The sequence below is a fragment of the Equus przewalskii genome, chromosome 8, assembly GCF_037783145.1.
Source record: "Equus przewalskii isolate Varuska chromosome 8, EquPr2, whole genome shotgun sequence".
NCBI classification, from domain to species: Eukaryota; Metazoa; Chordata; class Mammalia; order Perissodactyla; family Equidae; genus Equus; species Equus przewalskii.
In genome coordinates, this window is record NC_091838.1 from 16,842,211 (window position 1) to 16,854,220 (window position 12,010).

Here is a 12,010-nt window from a genome sequence, read left to right on the forward strand (position 1 = left end):
TATTCAATTCATTCATCGATTTATTGGTGTATTTCTATAGTAATTTATTCAACAAATACTATTTGCCAGACCCTTTACTAGGTGCTTTCAAACCAAGTTTAGCAAGCTAATTTTCTACGACATTTCCTTTCTTGGAATTTACTTGAACACCTTCACGATCTTAATTTTTTAACAAAAATGAACATTTATAAAGGAAAGGTATTGGTAATTTTATATGGATTTACATTCCGTTCTGTCCTTGTTTTGGTTGAATTCTTATTAGATATTGGTGTCATATCCAGTGAGATCTATAATATGGTAAAGTCCATTCAGCTTTGTGTAGAAGGACAATCGTGAAGTCCTGCCAGAATATTTGTGTATTTTCCTTATCTGATCATATTAAAAGTTAAGTTGAAAGGACCCCACTAAATAGTCTAAATCTAGTAACAGAGCACCAAGCTAATAAGCTAGTAGGGACAACAGACACCATGAAAATAAAACCTTAGTGTTTCATGCTTGGAGGAGTAGACTCCATGTTTTTTAAAGTATTCTGAGTAAACTGCTTAGTAATGATGACTGATGGGTGAATATTTTGCCCTGCCTACTCCAGAGCAATTTCTTTTATAAGTATACATGATTTTAAAAATACAAGCAATGAATTTTCTGAGCTTTTTTTAATCACATGGAGGAGAAAATGAGTCTCTAAAGTTGTCAAATATTGAAGAGTTTATCTCCTCATTTTAGAGATGAAGAAACTGTAGCATAGAAAAATAAAGAAGTTTTGTTAAAACCTAACAGGTTCTGACTGCACACGGACTAGAAACTTAGCTTTCATGGTTGATTGGGCATGCTGGTAAGAACCTAGAAATCTACTGAGTTTATCACAATGTACAGCTTCATTCAACTTCTTCATGTCATTATTTTTATTTTTGCCGTCTGTGTCACAACAGGTTTTCTATGTACAAAATTACCCCTATTCATAGAAATATTTATGTTTATGATGCCAAGCTCAATGTAGATCACAATGTTGACATAAAAACCACATTAGTGCTTTTGGATAATGTCAATAAAATTCAATTATTGGATTTAGTGATTCGACTAACTTAAGTGGAAAAGAATGTACTTAATCAGAAACTCTTACTTTGGAATTTACTGATTAGATCTACCAATATTTGAATGTAAAGAATGCAGGATATAAGCAGTTCAAGAAAGGAGTTTAAATTTAATGAATGCATTTTTTCCCAATGGATGCAAGTAAATACAATCAACAACATACTAAAGTGCATGTTTAATTTTTCAAGAAATTTAAATCCCTACAATTCTTGATAATTATGCAAATGTGATTGTTGAAGGATATATAGTATCTGAAATTGGTGAATTAGAGTAGTTTTGATAGAATTAAAAAAATAACGGATGAATAGTTAAATAAGATCTGTCTTGTGTCTAGTTTTGTATTGGGCTAATGGGGAACACAAGAAAACTTCAAGAAGCATATAATGCAATTGAGTTGAGAAGAACAAACACACAAGAAGTAATTCAAAAACAATGAGGGGCTGCATAAGGGAAACATTGGTGTGGGCTGGACATCAGGGAGACCTGACATGATCTCAGAACACAGGATCTGAACAGGCAGAGAAGAGGAGAAAGAACTTACTATGAGTCAGGGAAGAATGGCCTAAGTAAAGGCACACTTTATCAGTGTGAAATAATATCAGTGAGGAGACACAGGAGCTAAAAGAGTGTGGAGGAATGGTCAGCCCGGGGCCTCCACGTTGGTGGGGACACATTGCTCAACCTTGACTGTCAGCGTTAAAGTCTATCAGGAGAGTGATTTATGCCATCACTACTACAACAGATGTGAGCATACATAAAGTATTATCATCTCTTTGCATTGTGCCACACTGGCATTGGTTTATATTGCCACAGCACTTTATTTTTTAATGCTTATTAGGTAATATTTGACATATAAAAAGTATATATAAATTATACATTTATAATAATATATAAATATTATATTTAAGTTACAAACCCACCGCCTAACTTAAGAATTAGAACATTTCCAATAACCTTCATACACCTGTGAGCTCCTTTCTTATCCCATCTCCTTGCTTCCCCTCCCCCTGGGGGATAACCACCATTATGAGTCTTTCACTCTTTTCTTAAAATATAGCTTTATCAATTATGTGTATTTTCCTGAAGAATATATTATTTAGATTTGCTAGTTTTGAGCTTTACAAAAATGGCATTCTCTATGACTTGCTTTTGTTCAACCAACATTATGCTTTTAAGACTCATTCAGCTGTGAGCTGCAACCTGCTCATACCCAGTGGTATTTCAGAGACCCAACTGCCATTTCAGATTGGGTGTGTGAAACCAGCCACAGCGGGAATATTTATATCACGGAAACCACCACTCTCTACAAATCAGGGCTTTCTTTTTCAAAGAAACAGTTGCTAATATTTACCAGCACACCACTGATTTCACCCATCCTATGTATGTAGTTGAAAGGCATTCAGGATCCTATAGTGTTAACAGTTCCATGATGTATCTATTTTCCTGTCCGGGAGCATACCAATAAGGGCTGTTCACATAACAAGCGCAGTTCACATTTCATGGTACGTAAGACTTGTTTCTCTAAGACATTTACCTAGAAGAGGAGCTTCTAGATTTTAGATTATATAAATGCTCAAGAGTTTAAGATAATGGAAAACTGTTTCCAAAATTGTTTATACCCCACTTGTAGTGTACGACTTTCCTTTCATCTGTCTTCACCAGCACTTGGTTTTGCCAGATTTCTTAATTAATGCCAAACAAAAGGTTTTAAAACAGCATCTCTCTGTGGTCTTAACTTGCTTTTCCTTGATGACCAGAGTAGTTAAGCATTTTTCATATGTTCATTAGCCATTTGTGTTTCCTTTTCTGTGTCTGTTCGTATCTGTTGTTTATTTTTCTACTGATTTGTTAATCTTTTCTTTATTAAACTGTAGATGTTCCTTATGTGGTCTGAATATTAATCTTTGCTTAGTGACAAATATATTGCAAATAAATTTTCCTATTTTATGGCTTATCTATTGACATTTTCTGGTATCTTTTGATGAATAGTTCTTAACTTTCTACAGTTGAATTTTTCCATATTTCTTTTATGGTTAGGAATTTTATGCATCTTGTTTACAATGTCCTTCTCTATCCAGAAGTAAGGAAAATATTTTCCTATAATGTCCCTTCTAATTATCCCAACTGGATGCACCAACTGCTTCCTGCTAGAACACTGACTGAGAAAGTAGTGTCGTACCTTGGCTATCATTGTAGTGGTATTGCATGTGTTTACTTATTTATTATTTATTCAGAAAATGCCCTGACATGAACTTAATATGCTAAGTGAAGGAGTTTGAATTTTGTCCTATAGAAAATGGGGATGAAACAAACAGCTTTGTTTTTTAAAAGATAATGAACTAAATAAGGGTGAAACAGTACGAGGAGAACCTATTTACAGGGCTGTTACACTAGACAGCGAAAGAGGGCAAAAGTATAGATGAGGCAGTATCAGGAGAATGAAGAGGAGGCTGGCTTGGAGAGGAAATTCTGAGGTTTCATTGACATGATTTGAGACCAGTTTAATACAGGATTGAGAGAGAGGAAGGGCTAGCAAGTATGATATTGGCATTTCTGCCCGGGAAGACTGAAAGGATCTATGATACGAGAATGAAAGTAGGTAATGTGAAGTTCTAAAAACAAGTTGGAATTAGTGACATAATTTTGGGAGTAGCCAACGTATAGTTGACCTGTTTGTACCTTAATCAGGCATACGCATTAAGAGGCTGCTGTTCAGAATCCACACTTCTTGCTTCCTTTTCTCCTTTGCCCTTAACCTCCTGGCACACACATCCTGAAGGAGTGGTGGACATATGACTGGCAGCTGTGGATATTAGGTCCAAGGGTCCAAGGGCAGATGTTTAACTTCTTTTTTTTTTTAAATATTCAAGTGCCACTAAAATTACAACAAATATTGTTGAATTTAAAACTTACCCAAAGAATCGGGGATTATTTCATCTGGAGAATGAAGTATTTGTGATGTCTCTTCTGTTCTTTCTGCCAGGTTGTCTCCTTGAAGCCTAGATAATTAAAAATGGTCATTGAAACCCTTAATAGTGTTGAATTGTGAAATGTGAACTACATACTATGGGGGATGGGACTACAAACTTCTAAACTCTAAAATCAGACATTCTTCTCCAAAGTAGAAATAAAAGTTTACCAATGCCTTTGTAATAGTATAGTGTTTTTGCTTTTCTAAACCTTAAGGAAGAGTCTTTCATCTTTTCTCCTATATACATGGAAAGATTAGTCTAAGTAGAATCTGCTTTTCCTCTTAGGCTGATTGAAGGAAGGTTTATAAGCAAATGGTTTCACTGAAACTACAGCAGAAAGTGAGTGGGAAAAAAGAAACAATCCAACACAGTGTGCTTGCCTGACTTCTGGGTCCAGGGGTGTGAGAGGGTTTCCAAGATTACATAGAAGTTTATCAAACACAATTCTCCAAACCAAACAAACCTGAGCTTAGAGGCCTGCAGGTCAAGATAGGTCTCAAGAGCAGAACTGAAGATTCCTAATACATGTGACTGCCAGGGTTCTCAGAGACACTGGGTCTTCTTCGGGAAAGGAAGATGGCATAAGTACTTTTATGACAATATATTTCTGAGCTTCTGTATCCTCATCTGTATAGTGAGAAAAGTGGACTAGCAGTATCCAACTCAAATTGTCTGGGTTTATATCGCATGGTGAAACCACTCTATCAAAGGAGGTAGCGCTCATCAATAAACATTGGAACTCTGTCCAAAGAAGAGTGGAATAAGCTCTGCTCATGTTGGAGGACAGTACATCAAATAATCCAGAGACCGGAAGTTTCTATCACGCCCTTACTTTTTCTTGTATTAAGCTGATGGCAAGTGCCCTCAAAGGAAAGTATTAATAAATATATAATACAGCATTAATATTTTTTAAAAATACAAACTCAAGTATAATTCATAACTGTACTAGGCTCAAAAGTTAAAATTTTCAGCTATTTTATATCTTTGCTTTTATATACCACAGTGAAATCACATAATAATTTGCATTTGACTTTTGCATATTCAAGTATATATGCATGTCTCTTTCTTTACCTTTTGTGCAATTACAAATATTGTAAATTATATTTTCATTTTTATTCCTGTAAGATTCTATACATTTACACTTACATATTACCTTCCATTCACAAAACCATATTTACTGCATTATATAAGCTAATTAAAGAATTCTCAAGAGTAATTTCCTGACAGCCGTAACGCTTTTTGGTGAAATATATGATTTCATATTTTCAATTAATTTTTTAAATTTTACCTTGCAAAAAGCACCTCCACTTTTAAATGAATGATGTGCTATATACTTCTCAAATCTACCCAATTATTTCTTATTTTGCTTACTTCTAATAGTTAGGAAAACTACTTCACTAATCAACGATATCAAATATTCTTTTTTGAGTTTTCTTTGTCTAGGATCATTTCATCAAGATTATTGAGGAGAGGAAGTATGTAGGTACATGAGATATTGAGAGGTATAAATAAAAATTATTATTAAAAATTGACAATGAGCACCAGCACATTTGAGTAAAAATCTAAATGGAAAATAAATTCCCAACAAAGGAAGAAAGAAGCAAGAAAGAAAAACTAAGTTGTCATTTTTTTTTTTGCTCATTCCAAGCTTCAAAAAAAAAATATTTATTTACCATTTCTTAATATGCTCAATAATAAGCCAAATGTAGCGATGTAAAGAAAGTACAACTGCCCCTGATTTCACAGAATCCTCAATTTAGCTGAGTTGAAGACAAATGGCCATGAAAATAACCCAACAAACTGGGTGGCCTTGAAGCTGGCTCATCTTTGTCCAAACACTGCCCACCAGATACCTTACGAGTTGAATTTACCATGACTTGGCACCAACTCCATTGTGGAAGCCTTCACAGCCCTGCTATCCTCGAGCTCTGCCAATGTTTCCCAAACTAATCCGCACAGCACCACTTCTGTAAGAGGTTAATAGGCGCTATGCAAACAAGGGTTGTGTGGGCAAGTCCGGGAAATACAGTCTTAATAACAGCTAACTCACTTTTTTTTTTTACCCTACAAGAGTTTTACTCATATTCCTAAACCTTTTCTCTTTGCTTTCTAAAACTCCTCTTCCATATTAAACATTCTACTATATTCTCAGCCCCTAAACAAATGTTTCCTGCTCCTCCTTGTCATAACCGAAACCCTTCTCTAAGAATATTCCATCCGTTTTTTCCTCTAAGAATATTACAGAACCTCCTCTCCAGAGGAGGCTGCCAATCTCTTGACCTCAGCTAGTACAGGATTATAAACGTTAACCTTTCTTCTTTCTGCCTGTGAAGACCTTGCTGAGAATCGAAGTTTTCTTCTTCAACACGTGCGTCACTATTATCTTGAATGATTTTCACATTCGTGTGCATCTACCCACTAATTTCAAAGCCCCTCAGTCTCAAATCTGGAGATCTTCCCTTCTACTTCACCTTCCCTAACCCGAGGACAGATGACTCGGAACTGCTGTGTGTCAGAAATCTTGATATGTAATGGTTCTCTTCTCTGACAACAAACTCACCTCCTTAAGGCTGTTTCACAAACTCACTGTCCTTAGCACTTCCTCTTCAATCAAATATAGATCTCATTTTCCCTCTATTTTCTCCCAGGTATCTGGCCTCTCCTAGTTGCCTTCCTGCCCTACTCAGGCGGGACTTGTCTCCTCAGTCCCCATGCACCCATGTCCTTCTGTCATTACTGCCCAACCAGACCCTAACCCTGCATTAATCCATCATTTTCTTCACATGTGCAGCGGATCAACACTGGAAAACATCACGACACTCTAGGATTGATGAGTACCAATCAATGATCTCCAACTTTAAACTTGGGCTTCTTGGTTGTCTTTCTTCCATTCCTTTCAAAGTCTTTTCAAAAATATTCTCTCTCTTCTGTGTCATCCAGAAAAATTACGTAATCACAAATAAAGACCTTCTACTCCCCTTCACAAAGCACCTACAGAATTATCTTCACCCTGACCTCTATTCACCACTTTTCCAATTCACAGAGGGTAAGAGGCCCTCTGTCCTGTGTAAGGCTTAGACCACCCATTAGGCTGGTGATTTGGATCCCATCATCCCATCTCTCTTGGGTCTTCATTTATTTTATCCACCACCATTCATTCTGTTCATCTCCACTACTCACTTCCCACATAGAAATAAGCTCACTTCTCTTTCAGCCTGAAAAAAACCACACACACACAAATTCCTTCCATAATTATCTAAAGCATCTAGCTGTTGCTTTTTCTCGCTCGTTCTTCTTTGAGCCAAATTCCCTAAATGTTCTTCATTTAATGCCTTTGCTTCCACAGTTTTCATTCACTCCTCAACCTATTTTACTTTTGTTTCTGCCTCTACCATTCTGAGATGACTGCTTGCACCAACAGCTTGCCTGACTTCCTAATTGCCATATACAATGGACACTTTTCAGACCTTGTTTTTATTTAACTTTCAGCTGGACTTTCTATGAAAACCCCTTTCCCACTCTACCACTCTACACCATCTCCCCGAATCAGCTCATTCACTCTTATGGTTTTAACCACATATAAGTTGGGGTTTTTCAAATCTTTACCTTGAGTCCTCAGGCCCAGATTGGTATACCAAATTCTTGCAGGACATTTTACCTGGATGCATCTTAGACATCTCGAAGGCAACATGTCCAAAAGCAAACTCATCTTCATTATCACCCTGCCTTCCATTACACATGGCTAATCAGTCCCAGTTTTGCTAATTACTACACTTCCTAAAGCGATTTCCTGAACCACCACGTCTTCTTTATACTACTACTATCATTTTACCGCTCATCTTGATTTGCCTGGGTTATTATACATTTTCCTCACTGATATCCATCCTTAGCAACTTGCCCTCCAAAAATCCAATTTCCATATGGCTACCAGAATGTTCAAAACAAATCCTACCATTTGACTCTCATGCTTTCAAATATTTTAGTGCAAGAGAGCTTAACATGAGTCTTCTTAGAGGGCCCATAGACAGGATTTCGAGGCATCACAATAAATGATATGAAAAGTTTTTGATAGATGTGCCCTATTTTGGACAGGGAGAGAGTAACTTCAACAAGATTCTCAAAATAACCCTTGACTCAAAAGAGTTTAAGAACTACCATTTTTACTGGCTTCTCATCATCTGCAAGATGGGTTATGTCTTCCTTACCAAGTCCTTTGAGTCTCTCTCTTGCACAACCCCTCCCTGTCTCTGCAAATTCATCATCTTGGATATCCCACCATGGATTTTATGCTCCATAAACTCCAAACTGCTTTCAAGTTTTTGCAGATATTTTGCTATTAAGCCTCTGTGTCATTATGTAAATATCTCTGGCAGGATTTACTTTTCTCCCTTTTATTATTTGGCTTAATCCTAGTTTTTCATTATACATTCTCCTCTTTTCAGAAGCTTTTCTTCCAGAAGTCTTAGCGCCTACACAAATCTTTAGCACAGCTCTTACTTTAACATATTTTAGTTGTTTGTTTAGATGTCAATCAACATACTCCAAGTGTCTTAGGTAAGAATTTTATTTTTTATATGTTTATGTCCCTAAAGCCTAGCTTAGATTGAATTTGGTAACTTTTAAGCTCTAAAAGAGATTTCTTAAGATATTTTTGAGTGATTAGCTCACTTTGGACATAAAGAAAATGGGACCCAGCCTATGTATGAGGAAGGTTCTACAGAATATTACTATATAGTTATAATTATATTCCCTTGAAAAAAGGTAAAAATCATCATGTGTATATTGAAGATTAAGCAGTTCTTAGTCTGGTTCAGCCTAACAAAGAATGTGAGACAGAGACTTAGGTGCGAGTGACTGTACGATCCGGTGACAGGAGTGAGGGACATGGGAGTCAAACACAAAAAAAGGGAAAGCCAATACAAGGATGCATTGTTGAGTCAGCCCCTGTACAGGTGGCTGCTGCTCAACTCCACAAGAATCCTGAGGATCCGGATGAAATGTGTCCAGTTGAAGGATAAAAGGGCAAAGCATTTATCTATAGGCTCCTGGTCAAGGGTAGTCCTTGAGTATTGATGTCCCTGAACTTTTGAGTTGCATACACATTAGTATTGAGTGATTCTCATTGGACATCCCAGGGCAGGAAATAAGATGTAAAAGATACCAGCATAACTGAGATGCTGAAAGTTGTACCTGCACGAAGCTGGTTGCCACAGCTAGAAACATGCTAGAAATTGTTGCCAATAAGAGGTGGGATATTTGAAGTGGGGTACAAGTGGGGCTGATAAAGATAGTAAATATCTTTGGGTTTAAAATAAATCAATCATATTTAATGTTCTACTGACCAGTGAGAACTGGCTAGAGGAAACGATGTTTAAACAGTAAATTCTATCTCCAAGTATGTGAGTTAGCAATCACCTTCCACTGACTCAGTCTTAATAGTGAATAAGCCAATGAAAGATAGTATCCTTAGAAACTATTGTAGCGCCTATCACAGAGCCTATCATAGTACCAGGCATGTGTATGTGATCAATAGACATTTGCTAAGTAAATGTTGCTGAAAAGTCCCTGGGTCCTACAAAATAGCCTTAAGGAAGAGGAACCAGTCAAGAGAAAAGAGGTCAAAGCTCATTCAAGACATTGGTAGCTATAGCGGTGGTTCAAATTTTGCTTGATGGTGATGTTTTGAGATCCAGCTGGTCCCAGTGTCTCACTCTGTAAGAAGCAGCAAGGAAACTGAAAACAGGCCAAGTCGCAGCCCAGTCCTAGTCCAAAATGGTCAGCAAAACACACTACCACCAGCCATATCCATCCTGAGGAGGAAGTTTGGAATAGTGCAAGCAGTGGGAGAATAGAGAAGGTGATTAGTGCCATTTCTTTTTTATACTTTTTTTCGAAAATCTAAAACACTCAAAAAGGGGACTTTTAAAAAAAAACTCTCTTACTGAGCGCTGATCCAGTTGAATTATGTGATGTGATGAGAGAAGATTCAAGAAGGTGAATTCTTAATTTTTCACATTGGCCTACGACATTCAGACTCATGAGCAGTCATCTTTCTCTTTTTATGTTATCCTGCTATCTATTATATATTTCAGGCTTCCCTGAATACTTTCTGGGAGAAAGTAGTATCTAACTAAGGAGTAGACATTCATCAAAAGTTTCTTTGAACTTGAATACAGTATGATAGGCATGAAATTAAATGCCAATCTAACATTTCTAATTTATATAGTTCAAAGGAGATGATAAACAAAATCTGGATTGACTGGCGAAACGTTAACGGAGTAGGTGGTACTTGAAGTGAGCTTTGAAAATGCTAAAGTTTGATTAGGTGAAGAAAAAGAGAAAAGGTCTTCCAGGGAAAAAAGAGTGAAATAATAGACAACATTTACTTTGGGAAAAGAAGCCTCTCTGGGGGAAAAGGTAATAAAATAAAAAATAAAAAAGGAAAGAGAGAGAGAGAGAACACCAAGTGTAACAAAAACTGACTGATAGCTTCCGTGAAAGAAGTACTTTGAAAGCAACAAACAACACATCTTATTATAAAACGGATTCACGTGGCATCTTACAAATTAAGTAACAAGAATGAGACTTCATGTAGCAGAAACTTTGAAAGTTTTTGATTATATGCCCAATATGATAAAAGCTGCACTAAGAAAGTAATATTCATCGTTGATGGGCGAAACCTAGGAGTCCATTTGGGAAGTTTTGCAATAACCCAGAAATAGAAGAGTAATAGCTTGGAGCAAGAGGGTCTATGCAAGAGCCTACAATGACCCAAGCACCGTTCCAGGAGCTGGGGGTGAGCGGTGGACCAAGCCCACCACATTCCCATCCTCATGGAACTTTTCATTCTACTGAGTGAAAATGATGAACGAGCAAACAAGCAAAATACATAGAATCAGGTGTTGATAAGAAATGTGGTTAAAAATGAAGGATAGAAAAGGAGAGCTGGGGGGGCATGTCAGGAGGAGGACCCAGAGCAAAGGTAGGATGCAATTTTACACAGTGTGTCCAAGAAAGGCCTCATTTGAAGGTATCATTTGAGCCAAAACTTGAATAAGTGAGGGAACAAACAAATAGATCCCTGGGAAGAAGCATTAGAGGGAGAGGGAACAGTAAATACAAATGTCTTGAGGCCAATGACTGGAGAGGAGTGAACAAGGGGATGAAGAGGAGGACATGTTGCCAGAAGGGTAGCTGGGGCTAGATCAAGCAGAACATTCTACAATGTCATCTAGAAATTTGATACTAAAATATCTAATTTTTTTCCCTGATGAAAATGAGAAGACAGTGGAAGGTTGTGAAGCAGAGGAGTGACAAGATCAGACTTGCGCTTTAAGAAGGATCGGTGCCTGCTGTGTTGAGCATGGACCGCAGGTGCAAGCCTGAAAGCAGGCAGATTCCTTAGGAGATGATTCCACCAATCTTGTTCAGAGACCATTACAGCTTGCCCAAGGGCGGCAGTGGTGGAGGTGGTAAGAAGTGGACTGATTCTGGATAAATTCTGTAGCTGGAGCCAACAGTACGTCTGATAAATTAGACTTGGGGTTGTGAGAGAAAGAGAGGAATAAACAATCTTGCAATTTTTGTCCTGAGCAACTGAAATGATCTGTTGCCATTGGCTGAGATAAGGAAAACTGAATGAAAAGCAAATTTGGTAGAGATTAAGTGGAATTAATTTGGGCACATGGTAAGTTTCAAATGCATTTCAGATACGTCAGGTCAGTCGAGGTGTAGAGAGGCCGTTGGCTATTCATGTGGAGATGCTGAAAGGGCCGTTCAAGTTGTAGGGTGGGCCTTGCCCTTTCTGGGTTCTAAAATGTCTGCAAAGAATTTCAGAATATGATATACCACTATTTAATTCAGCTATTTTGAAGAATATGATATTCTGTTTCTCTGGAAAATAAATAGTATATAATAATAAACGTCAATTAGATCAGGGGAACCAC

The 12,010-nt window shown here is 37.3% G+C and overlaps 1 protein-coding gene across 1 annotated transcript in view; it reads right to left on the reverse strand.

Moving 5' to 3' along the window:
* The window catches only part of C8H8orf34 (chromosome 8 C8orf34 homolog), a 370,490-nt gene that overhangs the window by 84,547 nt on the left and 273,933 nt on the right, over window positions 1–12,010 (reverse strand). The window contains 1 exon segment of the mRNA XM_008518734.2: window positions 4,006–4,091. Coding sequence (XP_008516956.2) covers window positions 4,006–4,091 — 86 coding nt within the window.